The 20,365-nt window shown below is 46.1% G+C and overlaps 1 protein-coding gene across 17 annotated transcripts in view; it reads left to right on the forward strand.

The window, feature by feature from the left end:
- The first annotated feature begins 2,602 nt into the window (after positions 1-2,602).
- WDR20 (WD repeat domain 20) overlaps positions 2,603-20,365 on the forward strand; it is a 66,258-nt gene continuing 48,495 nt past the window's right edge. For 2 of the 17 annotated variants that reach the window (XM_059183160.1, XM_059183159.1), the window contains exons 1-2: positions 2,740-3,067; positions 5,771-5,981. In XM_059183160.1, the coding sequence (XP_059039143.1) occupies positions 2,819-3,067; positions 5,771-5,959 (438 nt within the window). In that variant the 5' untranslated portion in view covers positions 2,740-2,818 and the 3' untranslated portion in view covers positions 5,960-5,981. Of the gene's footprint in view, positions 2,622-2,739; positions 3,068-4,229; positions 4,354-5,770; positions 5,982-18,281; positions 18,299-20,365 lie in introns of those variants that run through there. The other 15 variants (XR_009355911.1, XM_059183163.1, XM_059183165.1 and 12 more) reach the window with 12 other exon arrangements.

Below are 20,365 nucleotides of genomic sequence, written 5' to 3' on the forward strand. Positions count from 1 at the left end.
TGCAATGTCTAAGGCACTGTTGTTGTTTTTAAGATTTTATTTATTTGACAGAGAGAGAGAGAGAAAGAGACAGACAGTGAGAGCACAAGTTGGGGGAGCAGCAGGCTTCCCAATACAGGGTTTGATTCCAGGACCCTGGGATCATGACCTGAGCGGAAGGCAGATGCTTAACTGACTGAGCCACTCAGGCACCCCTCTAAGGCACTGTTTTAAGAAAATAAATTTGGTAGTACTTTACAGGAGGAAAGTTGAGAGAAAAACTAAGATCAAGGAAGTCATTCATGAAGCTCCCATATAATGACTCAAGTCTGAGACTGGAAAGGAACTGACCAAGTTTACAGATGACTGTGAGGCACCAATCCATTCAGAAATGCCTGGCTTGGGGTGTCTGGGTGGCTCAGTTGGTTAAGTGTCTGCCTTCGGCTCACGTCATGATCCCAGGGTCCTGGAAGAGAGCCCCACATCGGGCTCCCTGCTCTACGGGAAGCCTGCTTCTCTCTCTGCTGCCGCTGTTCCCTCTGATTGTGCTATGTCGAATAAATAAATAAAATCTTTATTTTATTTATTTTTTTTAAAGATTTATTTATTTATTTATTTGACAGAGAGCGATCACAAGTAGACAGAGAGGCAGGCAGAGAGAGAGAGGAAGGGAAGCAGGCTCCCCGCCGAGCACAGAGCCCGATGTGGGACTCGATCCCAGGACCCTGAGATCATGACCTGAGCCGAAGGCAGCAGCTTAACCCACTGAGCCACCCAGGCGCCCCAATAAATAAAATCTTTAAAAAGAAGAAAGAAAAGAAATGCCTGGCTTGACAGTGACAATTAGAAACGAACTGTATTTAGGTCAGGCCCTGTTATATAAATTTCAGTGTTCTTTATTGAATACTTGAGTGTGTTGGGGGGGAACTACAAGAGAAAAACCAAGAATAGGGATTATTCAAAGGCTCTGAATGGGACAAAGGGGACAGTCTATTATTTTTGTAATGATAAAACATGCTGAATTTAGACAGAATAAAATATTTTCCCCCCTATAAAGATTTTATTTATTTGACAGAGACAGATCACAAGTAGGCAGAGAGGCAGGCAGAGAGACGGGGAAGCAGGCTCCCTGCTGAGGGGAGTGTGATGCGGGACTCGATCCCAGGACCCTGATATCATGACCTGAGCCAGAGGCGGAGGCTTTAACCCACTGAGCTACCCAGGTGCCCCGACAGAGTAAAATCTTAATAGAAAGCCTGAGGTATACGGTCTTATTGCTAATTGAGGTTAATTGTGGTTAATTGAAGGCTAATGCAATTTTCCGTCTTAATTTTTCCTTGCTGACCTTTTTTCTTTTCTCCAGAAAAGAAATACCCTGCTTTATTCCCCCTTGATAACCAGGGAACACAGGTGGATGGTTTTTAGAGGATTCGGGATGTCACGATCCCTCAAGGCGATCGAATACATATTTTCGCTGTAAAATAACAGAGGAAAGCGGGATAAACCCGCGGTGACCACACGTAAGACTTCCGGTATCAATCTGACTTCCCGAGAAAGCGGGGAACGGCCAGACCACTACAAGCCCACATCCCAGCCGCGTCGGGGTCCGGTGCGTAGGCCCCCGCTCTCGCCGAGAGGATGACGGCGTCGGGCGCAGTGTGACGTCACGGGCAGCACCTGCTCGCTGGGTGCTGCGGGCCGCGGCCGGGGCTCCGCGGCGGGAGAGCTCACCTCCGTCTGCGAGCTCTGCGACCCTCGGCCACGACTCGACTGAAGAACAGCTCATTCTCGCTGTAACAAATGCTGGGCCCCCCGCCCCGCCCGAATCTCCCAGAAACGCTCCTGTTCCAGCCGGGGACCCAGGGCTACCGCACGCCGGTCCCTCCATACCCAGATCCCGCAGCGCGCGCTCGCCGCTCCGCCTAGGGACCTCGCAGGGGCCACCGCGGCCCCTCTCGTCCTGGTCAGGCTGCCGAGCACGCCCGTGACACCTGCTTCCACGGGGCCTGTGGTTCCGAAAGCCACTGCCCGGCCCGACGCTCCCCGTTTCCTCGAAACCCGCGGGAAGGCAAACTGAAGAAACCCGCTTCGCGCCACGTCGGCCCGGGCCCGCCCCGCCCCGCCCCCGGGGAGCTGTGTCCGCACGCGCCGCGCGCTCGGCCCGGCCGCGCGAGGCGGGAACCGAGGCTCCTCGGTGCCTGCTCGGAAGCGGGCCCCGGGAGGCGCTGAGGGGCTCCCCGGCCGTCGTGCGCGCGGCACAGGCAGGCCTGCGCGAGGGGCCGCGCCCAGCCTCGGGGCGCCCCGCATTTTCCGAAGGCAGAACGCCGGGGCTCCGGCGCTCGGCACCCACGTGCGCACCCCGCATGGGGGGGGCGGCCCTCTCCCTCCGCTCCTCGGGGTCCCGGGTCCCCTCAGGGCGCGACCGAGGCAACTGAGGAGGCCGCTCGAGTTCTCCTCTGCGCTCCCCACCGCAGACCTACGGCCGCCTCGGCTTACCGGCTCGGTCCCGCGGGTGGCGGGCACGCGACACAGCTAACCTGAGCCCCGGCCGGAGGTTGCCTCACCTGCACCGTCCCGGGGCCGCCCAGAGGCCGCGCCCGGGGGAGGGGCCTGAGGACGCCCAGCCGCCCGGAGCGCTCCAGGTGAGCACGCCTGCGCAGTCGGGCCGTAAACAAGCCCGCCCCTGCCCCTCCGCCGGCCTCCGCTGGGCTGGCTCTCGAGTGGGAGGAGCCAGGAGGAAGAGGAGGGGGAGTGGGGGGGGAGAGCGACAGCCTGCGACGGCGCCTGCGCGGTGGGCGTGATCCGGGCACTTAGGGCAGGATGAACGCTGCTTTCCAAGATGGCGACGGAGGGAGGAGGGAAGGAGATGAACGAGATTAAGACCCAATTCACCACTCGGGAAGGTCTGTACAAGCTGCTGCCGCACTCGGAGTACAGCCGGCCCAACCGGGTGCCCTTCAACTCGCAGGGATCCAACCCCGTCCGCGTCTCCTTCGTAAACCTCAACGACCAGTCTGGCAACGGCGACCGCCTCTGCTTCAATGTGGGCCGGGAGCTCTACTTCTATATCTACAAGGGGGTCCGCAAGGTACCGACCCGGGCGTCACCGGGGCCCGCCAGCGGCGCGGGCAGAGGTCGGGAGCAGGGCGGTGACAGCGGGGGCCAGGGTGACCGATAGGGGTGGCGGTCGCTCTTACTTCTGAGTGGGCCGGTAACTCCACTGGGGTGCTCCTGAGGAAGGGGGCTCACGAGGAAGGAGGGTCGTGTTGCGAAGGGGTGGGGGCTGTGGGGAGGGACGGCGGGGTGCGGGGTTCCGTCTGGGAGGCCCCCGAAGGGGCCGGCTGCCTTCGCTCCGGCCGGGTCCGTCAGGCTCTGACACCGCCAGGGAGCGGGCCTGCGAGTCCCCGGAAGAGGTGGGGTGGCCGTCTCGTCTGCTCCGACTGCCTCGCCTCCCGAGAGAGTTGGGAGTCTCGCCCCAGCTTAGAGAACAGGGGCGCGGGGCGGCTGGGGAAGGTCTGGAAGGCGGAATGCGGGCTGGTAGCGAAGGACTTGAGACTAGGTCAGAAAGGACCAGCCCGGAACCAAGGGCTGCCCCACCGCACTGACACTTCCTCGGAGCCACGCTCTCTGGTGGTAACACTTTCCCCGGAAACGTCAGGAGGACCGCTGGCGCTTTCCCCGCCGCGGAGCCTTCTCCCGAGAGATCGATCGTAGAAGAGGCTCATCTTGGTCCTTACAGTATGAGGAAGACTGAGGACTCCAGTTGGGAGGTCGGAGGGTGTTTTCAGGGAACTGAGCTGCTGCTAGGGGTTCTGTGTGAGCGTGCCCAGATCATTCTTGTCCAACGAGTCAGACTGTGTCCCAAACAGGGAGGCATGAGCCTTAAAAGCTACTTTACAAGAATCATTTTTTTTTTTTTTTCTTGGCGGGCAACTTAATATGAATTCTGTGAAGCATGTAATCATCCTTTAAAAATATCTCTTCAAAAGAAGCAACTTATTAGAGCTTTTCCTTTATTGGCTATGTAGCTGTGTTCTCACTCAGAACGGCCTGGTTTTGAGGTATGTGGTCTTTGACTTGACTTTTGGAGGAGTGAGGAAATTGTGCCTCCCACAGCACCTGGGCCCGGAAAAAGGTGGTAACAGTTTGTAAGTGTTTGGCTAGTGTGAAAGCAGATTGTCCACACTCAGAGTGAAAGTTCTCTAGGAGGTCATATATCCAGAACCAGTAAGTTTTTGTTTGGTTTCAAGAGCTGGGGACAGGACAGTGGTATCCAGAAGTAGCAAGCTGTCTCATTTGTCCCACGTGCATCTTTTTGGTCAGTGTTTGTGAGAAGCGCTTTACTGTGTTTGAGGTATGCTGTTACTACTGAAAGTAAATCCCTTGATCTTGTTTTTTCTCTTGTGGAATTGGGAAGGTGTGAAGTAGTTAGTAGCCTAGGAGCTGAAGTTTTAGTCCTGCTCCCAACTTTTTCCCCGACTTGTTGGGTGACCTTGGATGAGTTCTTTAACTCCTATCTGCTTCTCTTTAAAGGGAGATCATTGCAGCACTCACATTGTAGTTTATAATATACGAACTGTAGTGAACTTTAAAGCTTGAAACCCTCGGTGTGTGTAAAATATAGTTAAAATAAGCATTAAGAGTGTCAAACGGGAAGCTACTATCTTGCCATTGATCCTGAAAAGATCAAATTTTTCTCTGGAAATAAGTTTAGAATTTTAAGTTACTAAAATTTATATAAAATTTTAAACGTGCTCAACAGCTTAATTTACTAGCAATTACTAGTCTCGACATTACCTTTTTTTAAAAAAAAAGTTTTCTTTGACAGTGTATAACTTCTGAAGCATTCTCTAGTGTCAACCCCTATCTGGGTCTTGTGGCCTGGGTTTGCATCATCAAACAGGTCTCTTGCTTGGAAGTATCAGAGTTGTGTTCTCTTAGCTGGGATGCTATTTGATGAAAGTGAAAAGTAGGAGAGCTTTTCAAGACCACACTCCAAAATTATTTTAAACAAGACAAATCTTAAACATGTAGATTTGGCTTTAGGTACATAAGTTATTGAGCTACATAATTTATTTTTTGTTAAATTTCATTTTCACAAGGCAACATCTTACAGCATTGAGTTGTGGACATTTTAGTTCTCTTTTAGCCATTGTAATTTAAAAAAAAATTGTTTTCCTTGAATGACTTTGCATGTATTTATTGTTATTCCTGAGTAGAAGTGATAGTTTTTGAGACTGTCTTTTCTGATTTTGAAATTGAGCAGGTAATTTTCCTTACTCAAAAAACCAAAATTTACTTTTGGGGGTTAGGAGTTGTAACTGATCTTGACAGTTGGTCATTTTGACTTGTTTTTACTCATTTTTTTTATTGGGGCATACAAAGTTTTACATCAATCATGTGGATCATTCAAAAGGTCTAATTTGAATGCATACATTCAAATTTGGATGCGTACATTCAGCTTACTAATTTGGATGCATACATTCAACTTAAATCTGCCTGGAAAATAAGTGGAAAATAGGTCTTTGAGAAACTTAAATCATAGACTGTGTGCTGCCATTCCTGAAAGGAAGCATGGAGTCATGGGGGAATGGAGTGGATGAGGAGGTGGTCTCAAATCGGAGGCAAGCAGCGTACTCCTGGCCCTTTAAAGAGACGTGCAGGTCAGTTTCTAGAGCTAGAGGGGACCTTTGAGTTTTGCAGTCTCACCCTCTTGGAGAAAACCCTGGTTAGAGAAGGAGTGCAAACCTGTGTTACAGTTTTGTTTTTTTTTCTTTCTTCTTATGGTCAGGAAAATGAAGCACAGCTGAGTCTAAAGAACTGTCATAGCAAGCAGGGACCGATCAAGCTTTTTGATCGCGTGGATGCCATATCCTCCAACCATTTCAAGATCCGCCCCAGCATTTTGTCATATAGTATCTCGTCGAATCTTGATAGCAATCCTGTGAAGTACAAGAAAGCATCTTCTTTTCACAGTTGAAGTTCGGAATGGAGTTTCTTGTGTAAGGAAATGTAGTTTTGTGAATTTATTTTGCTTAACTGAAGATAATATGAGCGTTGATTTAGCACTGATGCTAATCTTTTCAGCAAAGATTTTAGTGACTACAGTGATGAAAATGATACCAAGTGGGGTAACTACAGTAGAGTAAGACCCTATCCTTCTCTCCAAAGAAATATCAGTTCCTACCCTTTAAACCTTTTTTTAAAAGAAAAGATTTTATTTATTTATTTGAGAAAGAACAAGAGAGCAGGGCAACAGCAGAGGGAGAGGGAGAAGCAGACTTCCCACTGGGCAGGGAGCTGTATCTGAGGCTGGATCCCACGAGTCTGGGATCATGACCTAAGCTGAAGGCAGATGCTTAATGACTGAAGCACCCAGGCGCCCCTGGCCTTTAAACCTTTTTATTTCTTATTTATTTTATTTAATTTTTTAAAGATTTTATTTATTTATTTATTTGACAGAGACACCGTGAGAGAAGGAACACAAGCAGGGGGAGTGGGAGAGGGAGAAGCAGGCCTCCTGATGAGCAGGGAGCCTGATGTAGGGGTGGATCCCAGGACCCTGAGATCATGACCTGAACTGAAGGCAGACGCTTAAAGACTGAGCCACCCAGACACCCCTAAACACTTTTTTTTTTTTTTTAAAGATTTTATTTATTTATTTGACAGAGAGAAATCACAAGTAGATGGAGAGGCAGGCAGAGAGAGAAAGAGGGAAGCAGGCTCCCTGCTGAGCAGAGAGCCCGATGCAGGACTCGATCCCAGGACCCTGAGATCATGACCTGAGCCGAAGGCAGCGGCTTAACCCACTGAGCCACCCAGGCGCCCAACACTTTTTTTTTTTTAAAGATTTTACTTACTTATTTGACAGACACAGTGAGAGAGGGAACACAGCAGAGGGAGTGGGAGAGGGAGATGCAGGCTTCCCACGGAGCAGGGAGCCTGATGCAGACTCGATCCCAGGACTCTGGAATCATGGCCCAAGTCGAAGGCAGACACCCAACGACTGAGCCACCCAGGTCTCCCCACAACCTTTTTATTTTTTATTTTTTTAAGATTTTATTTATTTATTTGACAGGCAGAGATCATGAGTAGGCAGAGAGGCAGGCAGAGAGAGAGGGGGAAGCAGGCTCCCTGCTGAGCAGAGAGCCCGATGAGGGGCTGGATCCCAGAACCCTGGGATCATGACCTGAGCCAAAGGCAGAGGCTTTAACCCACTGAGCCACCCAGGCGCCCCAACCCCAAACTTTTTTAAAGAGTACTTACATTTCCTTTTTTTTTTTTTTTTAAAGATTTTTTTTTTTTTTTTTTTTTTTTTAAATTTATCAGAGAGAGAGAGGGGGAGAGAGCAAGCACAGGCAGACAGAGAGGCAGGCAGAGGCAGAGGGAGAAGCAGGCTCCCTGCCGAGCAAGGAGCCCGATGTGGGACTCGATCCCAGGACGCTGGGATCATGACCTGAGCCGAAGGCAGCTGCTTAACCAACTGAGCCACCCAGGCGTCCCTTTTTTTTTTTTTTTTTTTAAAAAGACGTTGTTTTAGGATAAAGATACCAAAGGTAGCTGGGTTTATTGGACCAACCTTTCATTTTATGACATCTGTTTCTACATAAATGTGAATGGCCACCATTTAGATCGCAGCTTAAACATCACTTCCATAGCTTATCGTGCTCTGAATTCCCAGGCTAGATCAGTTTTCCTTCTTACATGTTCTCATAGCATCCTGAACTTTGCCTTTCTAGCACTTTTCTGAATTTGTAATTCTCTGGGTGATAATCTCTCTCTTCTTTCTTTCTTTTTTTTTTTTAAGATTTTATTTATTTATTTGACAGAGATCACTAGCAGGCAGAGGCAGGCAGAGAGAGAGGAGAAAGTGGCTCCCCACAGAGCAGAGAGCCTGATGTGGGGCTCAATCCCAGGACCCTGGGATCACGACGTGAGCTGGAGGCAGAGGCTTAACCCACTGAGCCACCCAGGTGCTGCAATCTCTCTTTTCTATAAACAAAGCTCCTTTAGAAGAGAAACCATATGGTTTCTGCTTTCATGGTTTTCCTAGTTCCCAGCACAGTGTCTGGCATAAGGTAGGCCCTTAGTATTTATTTGTTGGGTGAATGACTGAGTACAGCACTGGTGTCCATCTATGCCATACTTAGAGTTAATTAATTAACTAATTAATTAAAGTAGGTTCCATGCTGGCATGGAACCCAACAGAGGGCTTGAACTCACGACCCGGAGATCAAGACCTGAGCTGAGATTAAGACTGGATGTTTAAACAGTTGAGCTATCCCGGCGTCCCATAAGTTGTACTTCTAAAAAGATCTTTACAAGCTAAAGAGCCTGTTCAATTTTGTGCTTCCAAATAATGTGTATTTTTAGTGGCTCACATCTTTGTAAAGACATTTTAAAATTATTGTTAGGAGGTAACAAATTTAGCTTTCTTTCTTTCTTTCTTTCTTTTTTTTAAAGATTTTATTTATTTATTTGAGGGAGAATGAGTGAGAGAGAGCATGAGATAGAAGGTCAGAGGGAAAAGCAGACTCCCCAAGGAGCTGGGAGCCGGATGTGGGACTGGATCCTGGAAGTCCAGGATCATGGCCTTAGCCAAACGCAGTTGCTCAACCAACTGAGCCACCCAGGTGCCCCCAAATTTAGCTTTCTTACAACTGGGAAATTGTATAGCAAGAGACCACGAAGTAATGGAAAGTAACCAAATGACACAGAGTACTTTTGATCTGTTTCTGTCAAACCATGTTACCTCCTAAATCTATGTAGTAACAGACAACTTTTTTTTTTTTAAGATTTTATTTATTTATTTGATAGAGGGAGACACAGCGAGAGAGAGAATACAAGCGGGGGAGGAGGGAGCGGGAGAAGCAGACTTCCCACAGGGAAGCCCGATGTGGGGCTCGATCCCAGGACCCTGAGACCATGACCTGAGCCAAAGGCAGAGGCTTAACCCACTGAGCCACCCAGGCGCCCCAGTAACAGACAACTTTTAGAAAAATTATACTAAGAACTACTTAATATTTAAATCAAACAGACTTTTATTCCGCTCCTATCTTAAGATTCTGGGACAAAAATGTGTTTCCCAGAGACGTTATTGAGGCAATTCCTACCTTAGAGGGGAGAGGAGTAGAATTAGATGGCTTGCAAGGCCTTTTCAATTCTTAAGGTTGTAGGAATCTGTGGTCAGTAGTTTTGTAATGAAAATAAACATCTTTCTATTGGGAAGATGTCTTCACATCTTGGATTCATTGCCTCCTCACTGAATGGGAATTGAGGAGTGGGGTGTGTTGTGAAAGCCAAGTGGAACATGTTGTGATACTAGGTCTTTATGCTAGAAAAGGCTTTGTATTCTTCGTGTTGCCATGAAACTGGGGCCAGAAGAAGAGTCCTATAATGACAGCTCAAATATTTTCAGAGCCGGAGTTATCCAGGAGTGCAGTGGGTTGACTTGGGAGACAATGAGCATTCTGTGTGGGACATGATCTGTCTCTCTCTCAGAGACTGCAGGACCACCTGTTGGTGACTGAGGAATTCATGTTTTGTGTGGGAGGGTGAGCTAGAAGCCCTCCAAAGGTTTTTCCCGTTGGCTGGTTTTAGATTCTGGCCTGCTCTGGAGAAGGTCATGTTCATACCCTTCACTCCGTTTGTAATGATCACATCTCTCTGCTTTCCATTTCCAGTTTAGAAGGGGGCGTGGAAGATTAGAACTTTTTATATCAAATTTACTTTGAGAAATTTTGTACTTAATTTAGTAGGACACATGTGGAGTTGAATGGAAAGCTGTAGTTTTTTTCTCATTAAGGGCTGCTTAGTGTTTTCTGAAATACTGATAATTATTTTATTATTGGACTGTCACATTTTTTTTTTCAAGTTTTTTTTTTTTTTTAAGGATTTTATTTCTTTATTTGACGGACAGAGATCACAGGCAGGCAGAAAGAGAGAGAGGAGGAAGCAGGCTCCCCGCTGAGCACAGAGCCCAATCCGGGGCTCAATCCCAGGACCCTGGGATCATGACCCTAGCCGAAGGCAGAGGCTTAACCCACTGAGCCACCCAGGCGACCCGGACTATCACATTTTATATACTAAAGGGAAAGCATCTTCATTTATCACTTAGAGCAGGCTAGAGAAGCTTTCATATGACTTTCATGTGATACTTTGGTTCTCTTGACCTTGAAGAGGATGATGATGATGAGATTTTGCAGGATAGAATGGGTAGATATGAGTAATGGTAAGAAGCTCTCAGAATATGTCTGTGAAATCCAGAAGATAGGAAATATCAGGGCATGCTTACCAGATGCAAGGTGCTTTTTCAGATGCTGGGTCTCTGCCCTCAAGAAACTTGTCTTTTGTGTTTGTTATCATTGAGTTAATTTAGTGACTTCATTTATTTAAGTACTTATTGTGCTTTGGTAGAAGATTTGAGCAAGAATCAAAACTGTGGATTTTATCACTGACTAGTTTGGCTATATGCCTAAAGAACCTTGTTTTAAAAATAAATTTGAAGATTTTTGTAGTCTGGTGTTTCATGTCTTAGAGAACAATTTTATTTACATTTCAATGAGGTTAGTTTGTGTGGAAATACGAAATGTCCTGTTTGGTTATTTAGAAGTAAACATCAAAAATAGAAATAACTAATTGGTGGACATCCTTAATCTTCATTTTCAGGACATTTTAAATTATCTGGGAATATCAGCAATAAGTTACCTTATTCTCCTAACATTTGGCATATATTATTTATAATAGAGTACAAGGTATGTCTTGTTTTAAAAAAAATAATCCTCGGGGCGCCTGGGTGGCTCAGTTGGTTAAAGCCTCTGCCTTGGGCTCAGGTCATGATCTCAGGGTCCTGGATCCAGCCCCACATGGGGCTCTCTGCTCAGTAGGGAGCCTGCTCCACGCCCCCACCCCGCCTGCCTCTCTGCCTACTCGTGATCTCTGTCAAATAAATAAATAAAATCTTAAAAAAAAAAAAAATCCTCTGGGGCACCTGGGTGGCTCAGTCAGGTGAGCGTCTCTGCCTTCAGCTCAGGCCTCTCAGGGACCTGGGATCCAGTCCCAAGTCAGGCTCCTTGCTCAGCAGGGAGTCTGCCTCTTCTTTTGCCCCTGCCCCAGCTCGTGCGTGCGTGCGTGCTCTCTCTCTCTCTCTCTCAAATAAATAAATAAAATTAAAAAAAAAATCCTCATTCATCAAATGTTTATTGCAGAGCTGTTGTTTATAAGGTCCTGCTGTCTACTGTGGGTGATTTGAAGGTGAAGTGAGGTACTGCCGCCTGTAAAGGGCTTGTATTTCTGTGCCGATAATTGTAATGTGAAGTAGAAAGCGTGTGCTGTGCACGTGCTGTGCGCAGTGCCAGTAGCGAGTGGAGTTAAGGAGTAAAGGTGAGGTGGAGAAGTAGTTCTCTGCCTGGAAGGAGAAGGCTATTGGTTTGGATTTCACACAGATGATTTGTCCTGAAAGGTTGTGTACAGATCACATTTTTTATAAATTTCAAAACTCAAATCTTTGCATTTCTAACTTCAGAAATGGTTTATCTTTGTTTCTGATTGAGGTTGAGGTGGTGATTGCTCTTATTTTGTAGCATTTTTCTCAACTTCACAACTTCTCTGCCAGTTGGTAATTTGTAAATTGAGCCATGTTTTGCATTCTTGATTCTATTTTGTAATATGGATTTTTTAAAAAGTAGGGTATATTGTACTAAAAAATTCCAAATCAATCTTTGCTACACTTTTTTCTTTTAATTTTTTTTTAAGATTTTATTTATTTATTTGGCAGAGAGATGGGCAGAGAGGGAGGGAGAAGCAGGCTCCCCACTGAACAGAGAGTCTGATGCGGGGCTCGATCCCAGGACCCTGGAATCATGACCTGAGCCGAAGGCAGAGGCTTAACCCACTGAGCCACCCGGACGCCCCTTTGCTATACTTTTAACTAATTTTGTAGCACTAGGAAAATGTAGACTTTATAAGAAAGAAGAATCACTCATGAGGAACAAATTTATAAAGTTTTTACATTTTAAAAGCAAGAATAGGAATACTTTAGCATATCCTCAAGTAGCCACATTACAGTTGATTCCGTTGGTTGGTTCCCATCCAGCCTCACTCTGGACTGCACTTGTCCTGCTATAGCAGAACGGGTACATGGGCTCATTCTCTTTACTTACTTTGATCTTCATTTCAGAGGCTCTATCCTGTCTTAATGTCTTATTTAATAAATATTTGAGTAGGTTTGTGTGAAAAGCAGTATACTAGACTATGGGAAATCAAAGATGTACGAGACATGATCCCTGACCTTGAGAGGATTATCATCCAACAAGGGAGAATAAGATACTCACTCATTCAATCTATCAAGATGTATTGAGTGGCTGGTTTGTACTGTTGAGACAATCTCTGCCCTCAAGGAGTTTGCAGTCCAGTGGTTAATAAATGACTTGTTCAGCTGACATTTATTGGACGTGTGGACCCAAAGACAACTAAGACAGAGTCCCTGGCCTAAAGTACCTATAATCTGATGGCGAGAAGGACAAGTAAGTAGTGGCAAATGTGCAGATGGTGTCTGTTATTTTAGGCAGTATTTACTTATTAGTGCGTTTAAAAAAAAAGATTATTTATTTGACAGAAAGAGACCGCTAGAGAGGGGACACAGGTGCAGTGGGAGAGGGAGAAGCAGGCCTTCTACGGAGCAGGGAGCCTGACATGGGGCTCTATCCCAGGACTCTGGGATCTTGACTTGAGCCAAGGACAGACGCCCAGTGAGTAAGCCACCTAGGCACCCGTTATTAGTGCTTCTCAATCTGAATGGAGTTTAGGGAATGTATCAGCCTAGATGGGAAAAAAACTCTTAACTGAATTTCAGTGTGTCCTTCTAATTATGGATCTAGGCAACACATCACAGTACTATACTAACAGACTTGTGACTTTACCACCAGTGTAAGTCACAGGTGTTTGCATATCATATTGTGATTGTTGCGGATATGTCAGATGTCACTTACACACATCACTGCTTCCAAATTACATTAGTTAGTGGATTTGCACGAAGATCGTTATTCAGTGGGAAATAAACTTTAAAGATCCTAAATTTGGGGGTTCCTGGGTGGCTCAGTTGTTAAGGGTTTGCCTTTGGCTCACATCATGATCCTGGGATCCTGGGATCGAGCCCCACATCCGGCTTTCTGCTTAGTGGGGAGTCTGCTTCTCCCTCTCCTGCTCCTCCCCCTGCTTGTGCTCTCTCTCTCTCAAATAAATAAATAAAATCTTAAAAAAAAAATGTTGGGGGCACCTGGGTGGCTCAGTGGGTTAAAGCCTCTGCCTTCAGCTCAGGTCGTGATCTCAGGGTCCTGGGATAGAGCCTTACATCGGGCTCTGCTCAGCAGGGAACCTGGTTCTTCCTCTCTCTCTGCCTGCCTCTCTGCCTACTTGTGATCTCTGTCTGTCAAATAAATAAATAAAATCTTCAAAAAAAATGTTGACTATATCCTAACTTCCGAAACTCTTAGTGTGTGTGTGTTTTTTTTTTTTTTTTAAAGATTTCATTTATTTATCAGAGAGAGAGAGGGGGAGAGAGCAAGCACAGGCAGGCAGGATGGCAGGCAGAGGCAGAGGGAGAAGCAGGCTCCCTGCGGAGCAAGGAGCCCGATGTGGGATTCGATCCCAGGACGCTGGGATCATGACCTGAGCCGAAGGCAGCTGCTTAACCAACTGAGCCACCCAGGCGTCCCCTTAGTGTGGTTTTTAAAATGTTTGTATTTTCTTTATGTATTTTCTTTCTTTTGGTACTACTTGTGAGGTAATGTGCTATGTTAGTATATTGTTGTCCTGCAGGACCCCCTCCTAGCATGTTCTCCTCTTCCAGATTGTATCAGCACCATCTCTGTTGGACCCTCATTCCTGCCTTCATTTCTCAGTGATTTTGGCTCCTGCGGTACTGCCCCTCTCTCTAGAATACTCCTGTCTTAAATGCTGTGCTTAGTCCTTAGAACCCCTCGCACTCACTCTTAGTTCTAACCCTGGCTCAATCGAATCCTACAGCAAAAGGCAACAAGTCCTCACCCACTTGATACCTAGCCTTTGCCTCTGGCAGCTACTGCCCCAGTTTCTCAGCTGCTTAGAGCAAAGCTCCTCTAGGTGTCCCAAGTTTTCCGGACCCTCAAAGTGTGGCACACAGACTAGTGCCACCAGTGTCGCCCCCTGAGAATTTGTGGAAAGTACAGAATTAGGCCTCATTCCAGGTTTACTGACCCAAACTCTGTCTGGGTGCTCCCGGAAGTTGGAGAGGTGTGGTCCTTGCTGGCTTTCTTAGGTTCTTCACTGCCTCTTCGGACTTGGTCCAGCAAAATCATTGTACCTTCCTGCCATCTATTTTAAGCACATAATTCACTGATTTTTAGCAAACTTACCAAGTTGCACAACTGTTACCATAATTCAGTTTTAGAACATGAGGGATTGTTTTTAAATTTCATTTTGTGTAAGTTTCAGTTATGCTATGTGAATAAAATCTAGAGATCTGCTGTACGCCATTAACTTTAGTTAATAACATGGTCCTTTGTGCTTCAGGATGTTAAGACGGTAGACCTCATGTTGTGTTCTCTCAACAGAAACAAAAATGAAGGGACATAAGGAAACTTTGGGAGGTGTTGGGTGTGTCTGTTACCTTGGTTATGGTGATGGTATCATGGGTGTTTGCTTTAGGTCCAAACTTATCAAACGTACACATTTAATATGTGCAATTCCTTGTAGATCTATTAGTCCTCAGTAAATCTGTTAGGAAATACATTTGATGTTGTGTTTTGATTATATAAAACATCTATGTGGTTCCAACATGAAGATGATAAAACAAGGTTCTGTTCAGGGAGGTTAGCTTGTCCTCCCTGCAAAGTTCCGTCCCTCTCCGTATGATCATTTCATTCGTTTTCGACTCATCCTTCTGTTGTTGTAAGAGTGAGATGACGTTTGAACAGAAAAGTTGAGTGAGCATACTGTGTATGATATTTTTCATCTTGTTTTTTTTTCTGCTTAATGATATATTTTGGAGATCTTACCATATTAGTAAATTGAGAGTTTCCTCACTTTTTTTCTTATAATGGCTTTCTACTTCATGCTGTGGATATGTATCACATTTATTTAACCAAATGATTCTTTTTTTTTTTTTTAAGATTTTATTTATTTATGTGACAGAGAGAAGCAGTGAGAGAGGGACCACAAACAGGGGGAGTGGGAGAGGGAGAAGCAAGCTTCCCGCTGAGCAGGAAGCCGGATGTGGGGCTGGATCCCAGGACCTTGGGATCATCACTTGAGCTGAAGGCAGATGCTTAATCACTGAGCTACCCAGGTTCCCTTAACCAGATGATTTATTTTTTTAACTGACAGAGATCACAAGCAGGCAGAGAAGCAGGCAGAGAGAGAGGAGCAAGCAGGCTCCCTGCTGAGCAGAGAGCCAGATGCAGGGCTTAATCTCAGGACCCTGTGATCATGACCTGAGCTGAAGGCAGAGGCTTTAACCCACTGAGCCACCCAGGCGCCCCATATTTTTTAAGATTTTATTTATTTATTTGACAGAGATCACAAGTAGGGAGAGAGGCAGGCAGAGGCAGGGGCTGTAGGTGGGGGGGAAGCAGGCTCCCTGCGGAGCAGAGAGCCTGATGAGGGACTCGATCCCAGGACCCCGAGATCATGACTGGAGCCGAAGGCAGAGGCTTTAACCCACTGAGCCACCCAGGTGCCTTCGGCTCCACACATATGTATGTGTGTGTGTGTGTGTGTGTGTGTGTGTATATATATATATATATATTTTTTTTTTTTTTAAGATTTTATTTGTTTGAGCATGAGAGAGAGCGTGTGCCTGTGCAAGCCAGAGGACCTGTAGGCAGAGGGATAAGCAGGCTTCCCACCAAGTAGGGAGCGCAGTACAGGACTCTGTTCCAGGACCCCGGATCATGACCTGAGTCAAAGGCAGACGCTTAACCTACTGAGCCACCCGGGCATCCTTGGCATATATATTTTTGATAGATATCATCAAATTGTCCCCCAGAGGGAGGGGTTGTACTATTCTTACTCACACATGAGAGTACCTGTTTCAGCACAGCTTCCCCAACAGGGCGTGTTGTCAAACTTGAGTTTGATCTGATAGGTGAGAAATTAGTGTTATTTTTGTTTGTTTTTCCCTTGTGAAGAGAACATCTTTGAGCATTTTTCATATAGAAAGATGTAAGAATAGAATTATTTCTTTTTCTATGAACTGTTTCATATCCTTAGCCCATTTTTTGTGTTGGATTGTTGGATATTTTTGATTTTTTAAAAAAGGAACTCTTTATGTTTTGGGGAGATTAGTTCTTTGCGATATGAATAAAAGATTTTTTTTTTTTCATTTGTCATCTGTCTTGTGACTTTGCTTAGGGGTGTGTGTATGTGTTTTTGCCTGGGATAATTTTCAGTATGTTTTGTAGTTAAATTTATAAATTTTTATGGATAAATTAGAGCCATGATTTTATTATTTAGTTGTCATTATCCAAGAGTTAAAGAAGAGGGAAAGATTTACATTTTTAATATTTGAGAATTAGGCTTAACAAAGACTTTCTAGAAGCAAGAGGTGAACATTAAAATGTGCTGTAAAAGGAGCTGGTGGATGGTGATTGACTAGTGGTTTTACGATTTAGCGTACTTCAGATATATTATAATCTTAGGGATGTTTTGTTTTGCAAGTAACAGGAAACCCAACTCAAACTAGTTAAAACTTTAAAGGGGATGCATTGGCTTCTTGAATGTTCCAGAGGCAAAGTGGGCTTCAGGCATGGTTTGATTGTGGCCTCCCCTCAGTTTTGCTGATACTTGTTTGGTTCTGCTTTCCACTGAATGTCAGCCTGGCCTAAGTGGCAAAATGGTGGAGGAGGTCTAGATTCACATTTCTGTAACACATGGTCCAGAACAAGAACCCGTATCCAGGATGCAAATGAACAGCACTTCTAGACATTTTCTCAGAAGAATAAGAAAGATTGTGTGAAGAAAGATTGTTGAAGCCCTCAGCAAACCTTTCTTTGACCTGTTGCCCCAAATTGGATTAGCAGCCCATTCCTGTGGCTTTTAGCAAGGGGAAATATATACTGATTGACCTTTAGCAAGGACATTGGATTATCTAATACCCTGATTGCCCTGGAGCCTGCTCTGGAGCTGCCGTGTGAGTAGATAGCAAACATGGCAGACGGGAGAATAGATCTATATCAAGAGATGCAAACTACACAGAAGGTCTTGCGCTGGCTAAGGTATGAGGAATCCAGATGTAACAGTTCCCCCCCTTTTTTTTCTTAAAAAAAAAAAAAAAAAAAAAGATTTTATTTATTTACCTGACCAAGACAGCGAGAGAGGGAACCAAGAGCAGGGAGAGAAGGAGAGGGAAAAGCAGGCTTCCTGATGAGCAGGGAGCCTGATGTGGGGCTCAGTCCCAGGACCCCAGGGTCGTGACCTTGAGCTGATGCTTAAGGACTGAGCCACCCAGGTGCCCTACAGTTTTTACCTTGAACTCACGGGAAGATCACACGGTGTAGCTGGAGGAGCACTTGGCTGCGTTGTGCTCCTGCATGGGTTAGAGACCCTCTTTCCTTTGATGTTGCTGTTTGACTACTGTTCACTTTTTCACACAATTTGGAATTTTTTGTTTGGATCTTTCTGTCTCCCCCACTAGACTGAAATCTTGGGGGCAGAAACTATCTTATTCGTCCATATCCATCACAGTGCCTGTACATAATAAGCACATTGTGTCGATTTTAAATGAATGAATTGGTTGAGATTATAGTGCTCTGGATTTACTTGAGTAAATTAGATGATCTTTCAAAATCCCTGTCACAAGGCAGATATGGTCGTTCTTATTACCAAAGCTCACAGAGGCAGGGTTGCCAACCTCTTTTGCTTTCTTTGAGAGACTGTTAGAAATTAGTCACAGCCTTGAATCTTATGCTGTTCTTCTGGGCTAATCCAGGAGGAGGCAGTGGCTTGGTGTCTTCATCATCTTGGTTTGGAAGCTACATCTTCCTTGTCCTGTGTCCTGGACAAAATTGCTCACACTGTCCCTTCAAGTCCTTTTTACTTCTTCCTACTTAATTATGGGAGCGACACAACTCCTGACATTGCACTTTCCTTTCGTCTGGATTTTGGAATAGGTGTGCATGTGGCTAGCAAGACTGAGGGTAGTGTTAACTAAGCTAATTAAAGAATGGTGGGAATTATGCTCAGGGCTTTCTTCTACAGAGCCGCAGTGTGCGTTTCCCTGATTGCTCAGAAAGTGGGGTGCAGGTGGAGCTGGAAGGGGAGAGTCCCAACTACTGTGCTCCAGGTGAGTGCGCTGACTAGTGTAGGTCCGTTGGCCCCTCCCCCTGGGGTTCCTTTGGAGCTTCTGCCCTTTTAGACTCATCTGCTTTTCTATGCGGGACTTGATCCCAGGACCCTGAGTTCATGACCCGAGCCGAAGGCAGCGGCTTAACCCACTGAGCCACCCAGGCGCCCCTGCTTTTCTCTCTCAATTATGGCTGACTTATGACCCCCTCTGGTCATTGAAGCCTTCAGTACCTGCCTCACAGCCTTCCTTCCCACTCCAGTCCTGCTGTCACCGTGGGTGGTTTTATGTCTCCCGCAGGACCCTGGAGGCACCTGAGCTCCTTGGTGTCTTGGCTTCCATGTCCACCCCCAGTGACCTCCACCCCTGGCACTGAGTCCCAGAGTGACGCTCTGGGTCTTAGCAGCCGCTGAATCGGCTTCAGCTCCAAAATGGAGAATTCAGATAGAAAAGTTTGTCCTTGGGACGCCTGAGTGGCTCAGTTGGTTGAACGACTGCCTTCGGCTCAGGTCATGATCCCGGAGTCCCAGGATCAAGTCCCGCATCGGGCTCCCAGCTCCATGGGGAGTCTGCTTCTCCCTCTGACCTTCTCGCTCATCCTTTCTCTCACTGTCTCTCTCTCTCAAATAAATAAATAAAATCTTAAAAAAAAAAAAAAAAAAAAGAAAAGTTTGTCCTTCTGCTCCAATGTGACCTTGGCTCCGGCCCTTCTAATTTCTCCAGGATACTGGGTACTCAGCTTCCTGCTGCCCAATCTACAGACACCTTGCAGTCTGTGGTTTCCTTGCCCGCTGTTCAGCAGCCCTGACATGGCTGATCATCGTCTCTTCGAGGTGACTCTTTGATCCGGACTTTCGGCCTTTCTGGGCCGCCCTCTCTGTTCAGCGCTCGCTCCTCTTTGCCAGTTCCTCCTGCCCCACCTCATCTGGAAGCCGGCTCTGTTCCCTTTTCCTTTCTCACTCCTGTTGTAAGTCACTCTGTTTTCTAAGACTGTTTGTTTATGCCTTTCCCCCTCTCCCCCATCCCCGTCCCCCAAGGAAAAGGTCTTTACCGCAGTAAATTAATCCAGCGCATAGTCCCTGAAAAGCGTGAGGCCAGTTGGGAGGGCAGTTGAAACATACAGTGCAGGTGCTCCAGAAAGCTCCATCTCTGTCACTGTCAGCCTCAGAACTCACTTCCTGACGGTGACTTTTGCCAGTGCCTTTTCCTGCTCCTGTTGCCTTTTGCTGTCCAGAGCATGTGTCTGTGATGGTGGCCGTGGGCATCGTCAGGCTGGCGCTGGGCTCCCCTGCTCTGCAGAGCTGTGGCCTGCTCGGGGCTTCTCGGCAGCTGCTGGGCTCCGTCACCCGCTGGGCTTCACCTTCTCATTCTTACTTTAAATGTTTCTTGAACAGACTTGCAAGAGTTCGTCAGATAAAATGTTGTTTCAAAGAATCAGCTACTGTTGGTTTTCTGCTTAATGTCTGTTGTAATCTTTGTTTCCGTTCTGGGTTTTTTTTTTTTTTAGGTTTACTGTTTTTCTAGCTCTCTGAATTGACAACATAAGTTTTCAGCCCCCCCCCCCCCCTTTTTAAAGATTTTATTTATTTATTTGACAGAGACACAGCAAGAGAGGGAACACACGTAGGGGGAGAGGAAGAGGGAGAAGCAGTCTTCCCGCTGAGCAGGGACACCACCGCCCCCCCCCCCCCCCCCCCCCGCGCGCAATGTGGGGCTCGATCCCAGGACCCCGGGATCATGACCTAAGCCAGAGGCAGACACTTGATGGACTAAATCACCCAGGCGCCCCCCTTCTTTTTTTTTTTTTTTAAATGGTGTGTCCAAAGCTGTAGAATTTCTTCTAAGGATTACTTTAGCAATCTTCTGTATGTTAGATATGTGGTAATACCAAGATCTAAATATTTTGTTATTTCCACTTTTATTCCCTTTTTACACTTGAATTTCTAACTAGGTATTTTTTTCATTTGTAGTATTTAATTTTGTTATTGATCAGCTTATTTTCATTGTATGTTCGGAGAATATGTTTTTTGATATTAGCTATTTGAAATGCGATAAAGACCTTTCTTT

The sequence above is a fragment of the Mustela lutreola genome, chromosome 7 (assembly GCF_030435805.1).
Source record: "Mustela lutreola isolate mMusLut2 chromosome 7, mMusLut2.pri, whole genome shotgun sequence".
NCBI lineage: Eukaryota > Metazoa > Chordata > Mammalia > Carnivora > Mustelidae > Mustela > Mustela lutreola.